General features: G+C 43.0%; 1 protein-coding gene across 1 annotated transcript in view; it reads left to right on the top strand.

The window, feature by feature from the left end:
• LOC140068888 (NACHT, LRR and PYD domains-containing protein 3-like) overlaps positions 1–18438 on the top strand; it is a 119775-nt gene that overhangs the window by 47662 nt on the left and 53675 nt on the right. The window contains exons 5-6 of the mRNA XM_072114249.1: positions 2499–4197; positions 5772–5942. Of these exons, the coding sequence (XP_071970350.1) occupies positions 2499–4197; positions 5772–5942 (1870 nt within the window). The remainder of the gene's footprint in view (positions 1–2498; positions 4198–5771; positions 5943–18438) is intronic.

The following is an 18438-nucleotide window of genomic DNA, read 5'->3' on the forward strand; positions in this document are numbered from 1 at the left end:
TTGGCACCGTGTAATATGCGACTCTCCAGTACAGATTGTGCAGCAACACTCAGACCGGAAAGTCTAAAACTGGTAGATGCGCATTCTGCGACACAGTCACGCACATCTATTGAAGTGTTTGCGCCAGTTTTCTGTCTGACTTTGCACTAGAAAGAACGTGCAAACTGCTTACACATGTATTTATAAAGTGTCTACACCAGTTTTGTGTCACGACTTAGTACAACAAGACTGCAGCTTAGCCGGACTGTCCGCCACAATCCTGTCCGACGTGCGCCACAATTGTGCAGCATGAAGAAAGTGCACCAGGAAAAAATGGTGCCTTATGCCGGAGCAGTGCAGGGTGGAGGCCCGATTCATGAGGACCGAGCAACACATTTCATGAATGTGGCGCCCCCTGCACACTACACAGGACACTGCACTGTTTGCATTATTTTTGGAGCGGTGTGGTTGCTAAGTCACCTGTCGCATCCTAGCGAAAGAATTGCATCAGAACAAATGAATAGAAGGTGGATGCTTCCAGGTGAAAACAGAAGATAAATTACAATGTAAAGTAGGAAAATTGTCTCTAGATCATGCATTATTCATAAGTTAGACATTCCATTTCAAACTGCACCGCATGCATCGCTGCATATAATCTTGGTAACTGTAAGCCCTTGGCAAACCAGGACGTTCTATTACCCATATCTATTCTATTGCGTATAATACAGCTGACAGCCACCTGTAACTGTTACTTGGGTGGCGACCTCAGCACATAATAACACTGCCGATGGGCGGCGGCATCTTGGATTGCCGATTGGCACCCCCCCCATGACATCACTGGAGGGTCGAGATCGGTTGCCATGACTATTAGAGATCATCAGTAAAATTGCTATATACTGCAATACAGTAATACATATTGCCCAAACATCCGAATCGCTACTTTTCCACCATTTTTTATTTGGATAAAAAATGGACAAGCAGTCACATGGGTCCCAAATTGATATAAATTGGTACGCCAGCACATACCGCAAAAAATAACACCCTACACAGGTCCGTCACCAAACTGTGAAAATGGCACGTTTTTTTTTTTTTTGTACAAAAGATTTACATTTTTTTTTTTAAATCTGCTAAAACTTAAACAAAACCATATAAATGTGGTCCCTCTGTGATAATATTGACCCAAAGAATAAAGAGAAAATGTCATCTAGAGCACAGAATCAAAGCCATAAAAACAAAACTCACAAGAAAGTGTTTTTTGGTCAATTTCACTGCACTTGGAATTTTTGTCCAGCTTTCCAGTACATAGCATGGGATATTATATGGCACCACTAAAAAGTAAAATTTTTCCCACAGATAACAAGCTCTCACACACCTCTGTAAACATAAAAATAAAAAAAGTTATTGCTTTTGGAATAAGGGGACTAAAAAACAAACACTCATAAATAAAAAAAGTCCTGTAAGGGTTAGAGGACATCAACCATCGAATTTACTATTGGTAGACTGTACTCAATTACGCCCTTCCTGAACACGAGAAAAAACAATTCCATTCCCTAGGAGACAAGACAAAAAGATAACTGAGGATGTACTAATAGTAAATGTGGTGGTAGATGTTCTCTACCCTTACAGGACTCAGCCCTTTTCTGTTTATGAGTTTTTGTTTTTTACTCCCCTTATTCCAAAAGCAATTTTTTATTTTTATGTTTAAGGAGGCTTGTTATCTGTGGGACAAACTGTACTTTTTAGCGGTGCCATATAATATTCCATGCAATGTACTGGAAAGCTGGACAAGAATTCCAAGTGCAGCAAAATTTACAAAAAAAACCCATTTTCTGCATTTTCTTGTGGGCTCCGTTTTAAAGGCTTTCAATCTGTCCTCCAAATTTCTCTTTATTATTTGGTTGAGAGTGTGCCATCTTTCAATTTATTCACGCCCCTATTTTCTTAATTTGCTGACTGGATGACATCACTGGCAGCCTTCATGTCTGGAGAGAGAGAAGCATGGCGGGAAGAAGGAGGAGGGACCGTGCACCCCTTGTAGGCTGGTCCCGCCTGTCGCTCTTGTAAACTGTTGGTAACGTCACCTGGGCACGAGGGACCAGCACATTAAGAGAATCGGAACGTGCATAAATTGAAAGATAGCACACAGCCGAGAGACACTTGTGTGATGTAGCAGGAGCACCTCCAGCTCATTTAGATAGATATTTTTGTAAAGTTATTTTTTTGAAGAATCCAGCCCTTCCTGAACATGAGAAAAATAATTCTGTCCCATAGGAAACAAGACGAGCAGGTAATTGGGGACAGTCTACTATCAGTAAAGCTGATGGCAGATGATAAAACTCTTACTAGTACCTCTTTTGTCATGATGGTTGAAAAAATAATAATCTAAACACTAAAATTTCTGATAGATTTAACAAAAGGTGATTTGTTCGAAGTATGACTAATAAATAGATTATTTGCCAGGACTCCTGATTTTGTCTCAGCATCTTACATTCACATCTATTTTCTGGGTTTTTTTTTAGAAATCCAGAACCATCACAAGAAACATTTATATGAGAAAACGGAGAAACTGATAGAGAATAAACCTCCGAGATGTAACCAGGAGGAGGAGAGTTTTCCCTTCTGCACACGTTATGTGACCCTCATCATTGTCTCCACTCATCACTTTAGGGAACGCTCTGAGAATGAGCTCATAGCGACCGGGGCAAGACATGAGGAATATATAAAGGAAAGACATCATGAATTACAACGTATTTCCCCCAACAAGATGTTCCGCTGGTGCCACCGGTCCAGACTGGTACCACATATGGTGCTGGTGAGCGGAGTGCCCGGGGTAGGGAAGACCACGCTGATGCAGAAGATTGTCTATGACTGGGTGAAGGGCGATCTCTATCAAAGATTCTCTTTTGTCTTCTTCTTCAAATTCCGGGAACTGAACAGATGGGATAAGGTCAGTCTGGAGACCCTGATCCTTCATCATTACCCATATCTGTGGCAGCAGCTCGGGAACATCCTACAAGATCCAGAGAAACTTCTCTTTATATTTGATGGATTAGATGAAAGCAATCAGACAATGGATTTCACATCCCGCCACTTGTGCTCCGACCCTAAAGAGCCGGAACGTTGTGGTCACATTGTGGTCAGTTTGGTGGGAAAGTCTCTTCTTAATGGTTGTTCTGTTCTGATGACCAGTCGCCCGACCAGACTGGCATCAATGGATTGTAGGGATTTCCAGCGAATGGTAGAAATCAGTGGATTCTTCACAGAAGAAAGAAAGATTTACTTTGACAATTTCTTCCGTGACCCTGAACTGGCAGAAAAGGCTTTTACCTATGTGAGGCAGAATGACACATTGTACACGTTCTGTTACCTCCCGTCCTACTGCTGGATCATCTGTACAGTATTATCCAGGAGCTTCCAGACCACAAGTAGTGACCAGCAGGTCTCATTATTACCCAGAACCGTGACCCAGCTCTTTGCCATATTTGTCGCCAACATCCTGTCCAATCACAGCCCGGAGAAAAGTGGCGCCCAGAAGCTCCTGCAGTCCATGGGATGGATGGCAGAACATGGGGTCATGAATCACACGATTATATTTGATGGTCGGGATCTGGAGTCTTTCCATGTGGACAATAAGTCAAATCTCTCATCAAGTTTCCTGATGGAATCGGAGGAACCTGTGTCCTATTCCTTCTTACATCTCACTGTCCAGGAATTCTTCTCTGCCTTTGTGCATTATGCCGATTATTCTCCTAAGAAGTTACAGAAATCACTGGAGAAAGCCAAATCCTATCCTGATGGACGAGGTGAGATGTTCCTCCGCTTCCTGTGTGGTCTATCAGATGCCACCACCAGGTCACTACTAACCGGATACCTGGACACACAAGCAGCTCAGGCCTCCAGAGACATCATCACTTGGCTGAAGAACTTCATTCCAGAAGAACAGAGGTTGGGAGAAAGTGAGGACAACAAGCAACGTCTTCTGAGGACATTCTACTATCTGTTTGAGACCCGGAATAAGGTTCTGGTGCAGGAATTGTTACAATCACATAGAAGATTTGACCTTTCTGGTGTTTCCTTGTCGGCTCTAGACTGCACCGTGTTATCTTTCATCATGGAGTGCTGCTCACATATAGAAGGACTCGATATATCTAGATGCTCTATAGGCCCTGAGGGATTAGAAAGACTTGCAGTAGGGTTACTCAAACTCCAGGAAGTGCGGTAAATTTAAAATTTATCTTATTTTATCTTTCTTTACTTACTTATTCATCATGAATGTATACATATATTGTATATATGTGTAGCTAAGAAAAAATCATATTGCTCATCTGTAGTTTTATATTGCAACATCAGATACATTCATTTATATTTTGAATATGTTTATCAGGAGGTACTTACCTTGTCTACCTCCACCTAAACAAGTCCAGGAATATTAACCCTGTAATGATACTGTCATATAATTACATGTCAGTAGACACAAGAGAGTGGAAAATATCACATATTTGCCCAGATTTATTAAGCATTCTGTGCCAGAATTCTGGAATACACTGCACATAAAGACATGGGCATACTGGTTGCACGTGTATGCAGTGTTTGCGCTACTATTGTGTGGTGGCTGCAGTGGGATGGTCTGGAATGACACATGCGGTGGCTGCTGTGGGATAGTCTAGAATGACGCATGCCATAATTAGGTGTTAGAATCCGGACTGATGAGAGCAATGGCTGCCAATGCCTCTATGATGTTTATCCCTGAGGATACTTATGCAATGGGTATCCATGTGACTTTGTGCCACTGTTAGGACTCTCTAAATTACTCCTGCGGTGTTCTGAAATGGATCAGGTCTCAGGCTTCTGTGCTTGTGGCTGTTTGGCTGAGAGCATTGATTGGCAGCTGCCATTCAGAGTCAGTTTCCATGGATGAGATGTATCTGTGTTTCTCTGCAAAGTTGAGTGGTATCGTATGAACCTGTGAGTTAGTACCTGTAAACCAGTTAGCTGCTGGGGACCAGTTCTGATTGTAGGATACTGAGTATTTCAGTGCTATTACTTCTTGCCTGTATCAATTGCTATTCTGTGCATCTGACCTCTGCTACATTTATTTGACCATTCTATTGTTATTTGATTCTGTGCTTTGCCACCATCATTGATTTGATCCGACTCTGTCTGACTCCACCTGTCTGTCATATATTGATTGTATTTCCCTCTGTATTGATTCACCTGGTGCTCCTCCACTTTCTCTGAATCAGAGTTGTGTACAATTATTATTGTAACATATTCTCTATCCCTGTGTAACACAAGCCTATTTGACTTCCCGTAACCTGTTTGTTCCACCATCCACTAGCTGCCTGATAAAGTAAGTTTTCCCTCTATCCATGCATGTTCTCTTGTTAGTGAATTCACAGGTGCGGCAAGTTTATCTTGTTGATGACTGCCATCTTCCTCCACTGCCCCACTGTGTTCCATCAGAATCTTCAGCCATTTGGAACCTTAAATGGTTTTGTGGTCAAACACTTGCCTCTCCAGGCTGTCTGCCATGGCAGGTAAACTAATAGAAGAGCTTCTCGCCATTCTGGGAGGCAGAAGTTATGAGATCTGTTCCCATGTTCCCCATATTTAATATCAGAATCCCTCCCCTTGATAACATACAGTAGGGAGCAAGCCAGGAGCCTGAAAACTTTTAAGACCCTCCTCTAGTTCATTTAGTATGACATATTATATGACCCATCTTCTGAGATACTATATACTATTCTTGTCTACTGACGTGTCATCCATATCTCATACTATTGTTCTTACAGTTTGGAAGGCAATGAACTATCAAACACATCCTGCATCCAGTTGGCCTCTGTAATAAGGAATAACTCCAATCTTAAGATACTTGACTTGACCAATAACCATCTGTCTGGTCCTCACCTCATGGGTTTAATGGAAGCTCTGTCCAGTCCAGCCTCCAAAATAGAGGAATTACAGTGAGTATAAAATATTTTAAAAAGAGGCAAAATTACTGGGATTCTAAGAAATGATTAGAGGAGAAGACATTACTGTGTGTATAAGAGATGTGTACATGAGGAGACATTACTGTGAGTATATGAAATGTACAGGAGAATACATTACTGTGAGTATAAGAGATGTGAACAGGAGAAGACATTACTGTGAATATAAGAGATGTGTGCAGGAGGAGACTTTTCTGTGAGTATAACAGATGTGTACAGGAGGAGACATTACTGTGAGATATATACTGGAGGAGACCTTACTGTGAGTACAAGAAATATGTACTGGAAGAGACATTTTTGTGTGTATATGAGATGTGTACATGAGGAGATATTACTGTAAGTATAAGAGATGTGTAGAGGAGGACACATTACTGTGAGTATAAGAGATGTGTACAGGAGAAGACATTACTGTGAGTATAAGAGATGTGTACCGGAGGGGACATTACTGTGAGTATAAGAGATGTGTACAGGAGATATTACTGTGAGTACAAGAGATGTGTACCGGAGGGGACATTACTGTGAGTATAAGAGATGTGTACAGGAGATATTACTGTGAGTATAAGAGATGTGTACAGGAGGAGACATTTCTGAGAGTATAAGAGATGTGTGGAGGAGGAGACATTACTGTGAGTATAAGAGATGTGTACAGGAGGAGACATTACTCTCAGTATAAGAGATGTGTACAGGAGCAGACATTACTGTGATTATAAGAAATGTGTACAAGAGGAGACATTACTCTCAGTATAAGAGATGTGTACAGGAGAAGACATTACTGTGAGTATAAGAGATGTGTACAGGAGGAGACATTACTGTGAGTATAATAAAATGTGTACAGGAGGAGACATTACTGTGAGTATAAGAGATGTGTACAGGAGGAGACATTACTGTGAGTATAAGAGATGTGTACAGGAGCAGACATTACTGTGAGTATAAGAGATGTGTACAAGAGGAGACATTACTCTCAGTATAAGAGATGTGTAGAGGAGGACACATTACTGTGAGTATAAGAGATATGTACAGGAGGAGAAATTTCTGTGAGTATAAGAGATGTGTAGTGGAGGAGACATTACTGTGAGTATAAGAGATGTGTACAGGAGGAGACATTGCTGTGACTATAAGAGATGTGTACAGGAGACATTACTGTGAGTATAAGAGATGTGTACAGGAGGAGACATTACTGTGAGTATAAAAGATGTGTACAGGAGGAGACATTTCTGTGAGTATAAGAGATGTGAACAGGAGGAGACATTACTGTGAAATATATACTGGAGGAGACCTTACTGTGAGTACAAGAAATATGTACTGGAGGAGACATTATTGTGTGTATATGAGATGTGTACATGAGAGAATATTACTGTAAGTATAAGAGATGTGTGCGGGAGGGGACAATACAGTGAGTATAAGAGATGTTTACAGGAGGATACATTTCTGTGAGTATAAGATATGTGTACAGGAGGAGACATTACTGTAAGTATAAGAGATGTGTGCGGGAGGGGACAATACAGTGAGTATAAGAGATGTTTACAGGAGGAGACATTACAGTGAGTATAAGAGATGTGTAGTGGAGGAGACATTACTGTGAGTATAAGAGATGTGTACAGAAGGAGACATTTCTGTGAGTATAAGTGATATGTACTGGTGGAAACATTACTGTGAGTATAAGAGATGTGTACAGGAGCAGACACAACTGTTTAAGATGTGTACAGGAGGAAATATTACTGTGAGTATAAGAGATGTGTATAGAAGGAGAGATGAGAGGGCACGTTATATGTTAATTTTATTCTATTCACTGCATCTAAAATAGCTTAGGTAACATAGGTATGTTTATAAATAGTTAGTTATGTTATTGTAAAGGGAAGTGTCTATTCATGTACATAAGTATTTGTGTGTGTATATATATATATATATATAATGTCCCTCTGTCATATTCCATTCCCCTGGGAAAGAACACAGCTGCTTTCTTACTCAGGATGTGGTGAGGGCAATCTCACATATCTGTATCCTTGGACAGCAGGATGTCAACCCCCTTTTATTATGGGAATGTCACTCAAACTCTCCAGGGACAGTCTAGAGACACTTCACACCTCTATGCAAGGATGGAAATCCGGGATCTCTGTTATTCCCACCTGAGGGGGGGCTGGATGGGTGACTAAATACACATCCTGTATTGGAAATACAGGATAGGAAGGGTTATCCATCTGTTGTCCACCATCTTGGGGGAAGGGACAGAGGAGAGACTTATAAGGGGATGATAGTGGAGGATAGGGGAAGAAAAATCTTCCCTACAGACCAACTAGGAAAGGAGAAGGAATCTGCCCTCAACACCAGCTAAGAGGATCACCAAAGAGAAGACACTATAGCACCTTCCCGGATTTGGCTGAGTACCCCGGCTCCCCTGTTCTCCATCTCTGTACCCCGGCTTCCCTGTTCTCTATCTCTGTACTCCGGCTCCCCTGTTCTCCATCTCTGTACCCCGGCTTCCCTGTTCTCCATCTCTGTACCCCGGCTTCCCTTTTCTCCATCTCTGTACCCCAGCTCCCCGGTTCTCCATCTCTGTACCCCGGTTCCCCTGTTCTCTATCTCTGTACCCCTGCTCCCATGTTCTCCATCTCTGTACCCCGGCTCCCCTGTTCTGTATCTCTGTACCCCTGTTTTCCTGTTTACCTATCCATCTATTAACCTATCTCTATACCCCTGCTTTCCTGTCAATCTCCCTGTCCCCCTTCGTTCTCTGTGATAATAGGGATAGTTAGGTGTGAGGATTATTATATTGTGTGTGTGTGTTTATATGCATTGTGGTGGGTTGGATTCTGTGGGTTTTGTGATTATCATTGTATACTTCTAGTGTGTTAATAAATATTATTAGTATTAACCCTGAGTGTGGTAAATTATAGTGTACAATATACACAGAAACGGAAGATATAGAAGATAGTAAACAGTACAAGGAGGAAGGATTTATTTTTAGCATTTAACCTATTGTAAATAACATGAGACAATTGATGACAAAACCAATTCTAATAACCGAATGATTTGGTATAAATCTCGCCACCTATTGCAACTGTGAATGGGCTAATAGTATGGTCTAGGTAGAAAGACCTTCACTATGTAGACCAATTGATGTTGCGATTAATGTATGTTGACATCTTGCTACTTGCAGTTTACTTCTTACATAATTGGTATCTATTTTAACCTGGCAAGTTTATTTTGCTAATATCAGCACCCCCATATTTAAGGTGAGCATGTGGAAGCCTAAAAAATATTTAGTAAAAAAGAAACTTATTCAGTCAATCCATCTCACCTGGCATTGCACAGTCCCAAAAGGCTGAAGTGCTGGCAGCACACAAACAATAGAAGAAGCTTGTTGAAATGAACCAGCAAGTCCACAGGGATGAATTCTCATTAAAACTTGTTATTTATTTCTTCCTCATAAAACCAGTAACAGACAGGTTGGTAACATCAGAGAGTAGTAGATCCACACATCTTACACATTTCGAATCCTTGTGACTCTTAATCATAGACACTGATACAAAAGCATTTAAGGCTACATAAACACACAAAAGTGGGAGGAGGAGGGGAAAAAACCCATCATTTCCTCTTTTACTATTATAACCCTATTCAGATACAAAACATAGCAATGCGTTTTTTTAATTTGCGTGCTGTATAGATATAAGATAAATTGCAAATTGTACAGTCAATTTTATAAACTACATTGCATGTGTCACAATTGATGAAAGTCTTCACAGGGAATACAGTACCATCAATTGTAGATGTAACACTTCAGTGGCATCATAGCATACCGTGCATCGAAAAAATATCTGAAAAAACCCACCAGGTCTAGCCACGTATTCCTTCTTGGATATTGTTTAGTACTACGAGGTGATAGTAATGAGCCTAATGTGACGCAAGAATATGTCTCAATTTTTCATCTTCGTTTAGAATTGGGAGATATTTTTGGATGATACTTCTAATTTTATTATATTCTACACTAAATGTAGTGACTATAGTAGGACACTTATTCCATTTTTTATTTTTTCTACTTTGTTTAGTGTGTAATAAATCAGAACGGTCTCTGGCGTCACTTATTTTTTCTGCTGGATTTAAAGTCCACTTAGGAAATTTGCGGGCATTCAATTGAGCAGAAATATTGTTTTTTTCTTGTTGGCAACGGTCTACATTAGAGGAATTCCTCTTGGCTCGGAGCATCTCTCCCACAGGTACTCCCTTTATGGTTTGATTTGGATGGCAGGAGGTGCCATGAGGAATTCTGGTGGACACAAAATCATTGGTAAATGTTAATTTTAGGTTTACAAAATCAACCATTTGTACGTAAAAAATAAACTTAATGGATTATTATTGAAGTATTCTATGACATCAGAAATCCGTTCACTATCGGATGCCATAAAATCAGTATGTCATTCATATGGCGACCAAACCATGCTATGTCCTTAGAAAACGGATTGTCTGAACAGAATACATAACTTTCCTCCCACCATGAAACATAGAGGTTGGATAGCAATGGGGAAAAAGCCAACATTTACTTGTTGGCTTTCTTGTGATTCTGTGAGCCTTGATTGCGTAGAGGATAATCCCTTGTGGTGTTCTTGTCCTTCCCGCCGGTAGCATTTTTTAAATTTTTGGGTCTAATTTTTGCCTTGCTTCTGTGTCTGAACAGGTGTCAACACTGGAGTGGAGGTAGATGTATTGTCAGAGTATGCATCTGAACTGTCATGATCCGATGAACTGAAACTGACTTTTCTTTGTACATTTACTCACTTCTGATTGCACATATGAATCCGTGAGATGTAACCCTACTGATGTGTTCAAACGTGAATTGGAACACTTGTTACAGGATGGAGTGTCTTTAAACTTTCTAGACACTAGGCAATATAAGTACCTTATAGTCAGACATCCAGTCATCCCCATTTTTCATTCGTTGCCCAAAACGCACAAAAATAAATTTCCTCCTCTGATGCGCCCAATAGTGGCTGGCATCGGCTCTCTTAATGAGAGACTTGGGGAATGTCTGGATGCCTGCCCCCCGTGGTATACAGTTTGCCCTCAGTGGTATACAGCCTGCCTCCAGTGGTATACAGCTCGCCCCCAGTGGTACACAGCTTGCCCCCAGTGGTATACAGCCTCCCCCCAGTGGTATACAGCCTCCCCCCAGTGGTATACAGCCTCCCCCCAGTGGTATACAGCCTGCCTCCAGTGGTATACAGCCTGCCTCCAGTGGTATACAGCACTGCCTCCAGTAGTATACAGCACTGCCTCCAGTGGTATACAGCCTGCCCCCAGCAGTATACAGCACTGCCCCCCGTAGTATACAGCACTGCCCCCAGTAGTATACAGCACTGCCCCCAGTAGTATACAGCACTGCCCCCAGTAGTATACAGCACTGCCCCCAGTAGTATACAGCACTGCCCCCAGTGGTATACAGCTTGCCCCCAGTAGTATGCAGCTTGCCCCCAGCATTAAAAAAAAAATAAACTTATATACTCACTTATATACTTCAGGCTTCTTTCTTCTGCTGGGCGCCGCCATTGCTCTCTCCCGGGGGAAAACGGCGGTCAAGAAAACCCGACGGATTCGGAAAAACCACCGCATTTAAAACAAAAAATCTGTTGCGGAGCTTGCACTTACCTTCACTCAGCCTGGCTCGGTGAACCCCAGTGCGTTCCGATGCTTTTCAGCGCAGCAGCGCCACCTGGTGGACAGCGGAGGAACTACTTTCATGAATCCCAGCCAGAACCGAATCCAGCGCAGAGAACGCGCCGCTGGATTGCGAATGGACCGGGTAAGTAAATCTGCCCCGATGTCTTTTGAATAGGGAAGGTTTCTGGATATTAGTATTGAACAGTGTTGTACCACATGGCATGAATGTCAGAAATGATTTGATTTTAGTATTCTAATGTTTTTTATATGTTTTGTATCTGAATAGGGTTATAATAGTAAAAGTGGAAATGATGGGTTTTTTTCCCTCCTCCTCCCACTTTTGGGTGTTTATATACTCTTAAATGCTTTTGTATCAGTGTCTATGATTAAGAGTCACAAGGATTCGAAACGTGTAAGATGTGTGGATCTACTACTCTCTGATGTTACCAACCTGTCTGTTACTGGTTTTATGAGGAAGAAATAAAGAACAAGTTTTAATGAGAATTCATCCCTGTGGACTTGCTGGTTCATTTCAACAAGCTTCTCCTAGTATTTAGTAAAGCCTAAGAATGTTTGCTTAAAGTGCTGATCCAAGGACAACTATAGAGGAACTCTGAGTAGCACAAGACAAAAATTCTATGAGTTAATAATTGCTGTACATACATACAGTATACAAAGTTACATTTGTATGTAAGTCTGAACTGTATATTTTATAATTGTAGTTCCAGACAAAAAATTTTTGTTGTCCCAGTGACAATTGGATTTTCAATTTTTTTGCTCTATTGGGATCAAGATTATCAACAAAGCTTCATTACAGACACCTTTCAGCTGATTACTACAGCCGGGGACTAATGTAAAGCCTACAGAGAGGTCACCAGAGGTCACAGGGGGCAGAGAGGTCGGTCAGTAAGCAAGGATTAGTCTGTAAGATGGGTATCCTTAAGTAGTAGTGTCTGTATATACAAGAAGGAAGTAAGGGACATAGTGCATGGAGCGGCTGCTGCGAAAAGACGTGCTCATACCCTGCCTACTCCAAGTTCCTCTGGTGCAACTAGGCACCAGGGTTTGCAGCATGTACTGGTAATCTCCAATAGGGCACACAAAGTTTTGGCATTGGTCAGTTACATGGTAGTGCCTCAACTTCCTTTGGACCATCTTCAGTTTCATTCTCAGTTGGACATGCAGAGTCCTCCACATCACCCCTTTTAAAGATGCAAAGCCATCACAGCCACCAGTCATGGAGTCCTCACAAATTCTGTACAATGACTCTCTTACCTGGGATTATGTGGCCCCTCCACCTGCCCAAGTAGCAGACATAGTGTTTTTTCAAGTTATGAAATAACTTTTATTGGAGGATTAGGCTGTGTATGGTGGACCAATAGAGGAGACCTGCCAAAGCTGTGGCTTTCTGCGTTGTGCAGACAGAGAACAAAAGCAGCGGTGAGGGCTCAGTGGGAGAAGAACCAAGGGGTAATGATGAGGTTCTGGACCCCACATTGGTGTAAGGCAGTGATACTATGGACTAAGAGGTGGTACTCGGGAAGCCTGGGTATCTGGCAGAACAAGATAAATGGGCCAAGATGAATCGGTCAGTCTGTAGCCATGTTGCTGCCCTCTACTGCTCATGCCCAGAGACAGGGGGAAACAGAAGCCATAACACAAAGTGTCTACAATAAAGCAGAATGCAGAAGACAGGATATGTACTGTCTCACAACTGTCTCACAACTGACACATGGACCAGTAACGGCAGGCAAGGATGTTTCTTCTCCGTAACTGCACCCTGGGATAATGTAGTGGCAGCTGGTCCCAAGGCAGGGAATGCTCACATTCTACCATCAGCCACAATTGTTGGACATTGCTCTTTTCTTCCAGTTGCCTCCTCCTCCACTTTCCTCTTCCCTTTCCTGCTTCAACATCCAATCAGTGCAGCGCCTTCACCACTAGTTTCAGCAAGGACATGAGGAAATGGCAGAAGACCATGGTGAAACTGTGTCTAGGCGACCCTCAAGCCTGGCAAGGTGGTGTGCAACAATGTATACTCTATAGCATCCTTGGGCCTAGCCAGGTTGAGGCACATCCCTTCTCATGCACATGTGCTCAACTTAGTGGTGCAAGAGTTCCCATCCAAATATGCAGACTTCCTGGAGCTGCTGCATAAAGTACAGAATCATTTATTTATATCTGGGCCCTCGGTAAGTGCTATGGAGTCTTTCTTCGGAATGAGCGGCTTCAAGGATATCAGAGTCTACCGGATTGCACACTTTTTCAGTCTATAATATTTTATTTTTTTAATCATTTATTATTTTTATATTTCAGGTTATTACTTTAAGTAATTTTCCTGACCCATTTTTAATAGGTTTCATGCATTTGCTACATTGAGGGGAAGGTTAGATATGGTTTTCCCATTGGTTCTTGTACTGCAGAGAGAATAGCGGGGTCTGCGCAGTAACTGTATTTTTGTTTCATCCGTCTTTATTTGATTTTACAACAAAGGAATACAAACAGTATAACAATGGATGCATCTCTGTCACATATGTTGAGACACATAGACCGTATTTAATACACAGTAATGCAGGTGATCTATGAAGCAGATAAATGTGCAGAGACCCCCCAGTGAGATGTGTTAGAAAGGCTGAATAACTGGACACTCCCATAAGATATTAGGAGGTTTCCCTTGCCCCTTGCTGACAAGAGACATGTGCCCTCTGGAGGCGTATTGGTATACAACACCATTGTAGGGCAGGGTATTCATGGCGGCGTTCGCGTTCCGATGCATGGAGAGGCCTCGCGGGGCTAGCCCTCTCCATAGCCGGTAAGTCTCTGCTGCATATTGCAGCAAAGGCTTACCGGTAACACCCGCGATCGGTGCCGGCACCGATCGCGGGTTCTTTCTTGCTGATCTCCACCGGCAGCTTCAAACACATGGCGGCGCCCATCTTTCCGAGGATCGTCGCTCCCCGTGACGTCATCGGGGAGCGGCGATCCATCGCCATGGTAGTCTCGGGTCTCACGAAGACCCGAAGCTACTTCGGGTTAACCCATATACTGCCATACTATAGTATGGCAGTATATGGTAGGATCGATCAGACAACCTAGGGTTAAAGTACCCTGGGGAGTCTGAAAAATAGTAAAAATAAAAATAAAAAAAAAGTAAAAAAAAATGATAATAAAAAAACCTAAAAATTCTATTCACCCCCCTTTCCCTAGAACTGATATAAATATAAATAAACAGTAAAAATCATAAACACATTAGGTATCGCCGCGTCTGAAAATGCCCGATCTATCAAAATATAATAAAGTTTTTTCACTGCGTTTTAACCCCGTAACGGAAAATCACGTCCAAAGTCAAAAGTGGTACTTTTTTGCCATTTAAAATTTTTTTTTTAATTCTATAAAAAGTGATCAGAAGGTCGAACAGTCCTAAAAATAATATCATTGAAAACATCATCAAAAGTCTCAAAAGATGACACCACCCTCAACTCCATACAACGAAGTATGGAAAAGTTATTAGCGCAAGAAGACGGCAAAATAAAAAAAAAATTTTGTACATGAGGTTTTCATTTTTGTAAACGCATGAAAACATTATAAATAGAGATGAGCGAACACTAAAATGCTCGGGTACTCGTTATTCGAGACGAACTTTTCCCGATGCTCGAGTGCTCGTCTCGAATAACGAACCCCATTGAAGTCAATGGGAGACTCGAGCATTTTTCAAGGGGACCAAGGCTCTGCACAGGGAAGCTTGGCCAAACACCTGGGAACCTCAGAAAAGGATGGAAACACCACGGAAATGGACAGGAAACAGCAGGGGCAGCATGCATGGATGCCTCTGAGGCTGCTTAAACGCACCATTATGCCAAAATTATGGGCAACAGCATGGCCATGACAGAGTGACAGAATGAAGCTAGATAGCATCTAAAACATGCAATAATTGACCCTGACACTATAGGGGACGGCATGCAGAGGCAGCGGCAGCAGGCTAGAGAGTGTCATGGCGACATACCCTAAATGGACTCAGGCTTCAAACCAATGGGTGGCAGAGAGGAACCAAAGGAGGTGAGCAAGAAGTGCTCAAATAATATCGGTACATGATAAAAGTTTGCCAGTATATTTTGTGGATTACACAGCAGGGTGGCGACAAAGTTAACATGGAAGCCATGAAAACAACCCAAAATTCTGCCTGACACAGCTCGTTTGATAAGGGGACCATGTATGGAGGCAGTGAACTAGTAGTAGATTAAAGGTGCTGCAGTTAAAACTATGTTAGTTGGATCTTGGCATGGAGCTGGCGCTCCGCTGCCAGGCGAGCTTTCGCCAATCCAAGCCCCTGTCTCTAGGCTACTCCCCAAACAGCACTTTTGTATAAGATCAAGTGTAGTAGCGTTCTTATAAGTTTAGGATATGCCGGGTGAGGGGAATGTAAACAGATACGCAAGAAGCGCATGATGCGCATGGAGCTGGCGCTCCGCTGCAAGGCGAGCTTTCGCCAATCCAAGCCCCTGTCTCTAGGCTACTCCCCAAACAGCACTTTTGTATAAGATCAAGTGTAGTAGCGTTCTTATAAGTTTAGGATATGCCGGGTGAGGGGAATGTAAACAGATGCGCAAGAAGCGCATGATGCGCATGGAGCTGGCGCTCCGCTGCCAGGCGAGCTTTCGCAAATCCAAGCCCCTGTCTCTAGGCTACTCCCCAAACAGCACTTTTGTATAAGATCAAGTGTAGTAGCGTTCTTATAAGTTTAGGATATGGCGGGTGAGGGGAATGTAAACAGATGCGCAAGAAGCGCTGAAATAATATCCCTAAATGGTAAAAGTTTGCAAGTATATTTTGTGGATTACACAGCAGGGTGGCGACAAAGTTAACAACTTTGATGTGGAATCCATGAAAACAACCCAAATTTCTGCCTGACACACCTCGTTTGATAAAGGGACGATGTATGGAGGCAGCTATATGGACGACTTTTGGAGGTAGCAATGGAGACAACGTGTGGAGGCTGCTATGGAGACAATTTAATTTGGATAGTGCCTGTATGTGGCAGTCCCAAACATTTTTCAAACCAGAGGAGCAGGTAGGTGGCCCTCCAGTAAAATGGGATAGATTGAGTGCCTGTATGTGGCAGTCCCAAAAATTGTTCAAACCAGAGGAGCAGGTAGGTGGCCCTCCAGTAAAATGGAATAGATTGAGTGCCTGTATGTGGCAGTCCCAAAAATTGTTCAAACCAGAGGAGCAGGTAGGTGGCCCTGCAGTAAAATGGAATAGATTGAGTGCCTGTATGTGGCAGTCCCAAAAATGTTTCAAACCAGAGGAGCAGGTAGGTGGCCCTCCAGTAAAATGGGATAGATTGAGTGCCTGTATGTGGCAGTCCCAAAAATGTTTCAAACCAGAGGAGCAGGTAGGTGGCCCTCCAGTAAAATGGAATAGATTGAGTGCCTGTATGTGGCAGTCCCAAAAATTCTTCAAACCAGAGGAGCAGGTAGGTGGCCCTCCAGTAAAATGGAATAGATTGAGTGCCTGTATGTGGCAGTCCCAAAAATTGTTCAAACCAGAGGACCGGGTAGGTGGCCCTCCAGAAAAATGGAATAGATTGAGTGCCTGTATGTGGCACTCACAAAAATTGTTTCAAACAGAGGACCGGGTAGGTGGCCCTCCAGAAAAATTAAATGCATGAAGTATAGCAAGAGCCAGTGGGCCCTGTCAAAAAATAGCCATTTTCCTCTGCTTTACTGTACAAAGAGGAGGAGAAGGAGGAAAATGAGGAGGAGGAGGAGGAGTGGATCAATTATTCAGGTTGAGCTTCCTTCACCTGGTGGAGATTGGAAATTCTGAGAAATCCAGCCTTTATTCATTTTAATAAGCGTCAGCCTGTCAGCGCTGTCAGTCGACAGGCGTGTACGCTTATCGGTGATGATGCCACCAGCTGCACTGAAAACCCGCTCGGACAAGACGCTAGCGGCAGGGCAGGCAAGAACCTCCAAGGCGTACAGCGCCAGTTCGTGCCACATGTCCAGCTTTGAAACCCAGTAGTTGTAGGGAGCTGTGTGATCATTTAGGACGATGGTATGGTCAGCTACGTACTCCCTCACCATCTTTCTGTAAAGATCAGCCCTACTCTGCCGAGACTGGGGACAGGTGACAGTGTCTTGCTGGGGTGACATAAAGCTGGCAAAAGCCTTGTAAAGCGTACCCTTGCCAGTGCTGGACAAGCTGCCTGCTCGCCTACTCTCCCTCGCTACTTGTCCCGCAGAACTACGCACTCTGCCGCTAGCGCTGTCAGAAGGGAAATACTGTTTCAGCTTGTGCACCAGGGCCTGCTGGTATTCATGCATTCTCACACTCCTTTCCTCTGCAGGGATGAGAGTGGCAAGATTTTGCTTGTACCGTGGGTCCAGGAGAGTGAACACCCAGTAATCGGTGCTGGAATAAATTCTTTGAACGCGAGGGTCACGGGATAGGCAGCCTAGCATGAAATCTGCCATATGCGCCAGAGTACCAACGCGTAAGAATTCACTCCCCTCACTGGCCTGACTGTCCATTTCCTCCTCCTCCAACTCCTCCAACTCCTCTTCTTCTGCCCATACACGCTGAACAGTGAAGGACTCAACAATGGTCCCCTCTTGTGTCTCGCCAACATTCTCCTCCTCTTCCTCCTCATCCTCCTCCACCTCCACCTCCTCCGATATGCGCTGAGAAACAGACCTCAGGGTGCTTTGGCTATCAACAAGGGAATATTCTTCCCCCGTCTCTTGTGACGAGCGCAAAGCTTCCGACTTCATGCTGACCAGAGAGTTTTTCAACAGGCCAAGCAGCGGGATGGTGAGGC

This window comes from Engystomops pustulosus, chromosome 7 (genome assembly GCF_040894005.1).
Source record: "Engystomops pustulosus chromosome 7, aEngPut4.maternal, whole genome shotgun sequence".
NCBI lineage: Eukaryota > Metazoa > Chordata > Amphibia > Anura > Leptodactylidae > Engystomops > Engystomops pustulosus.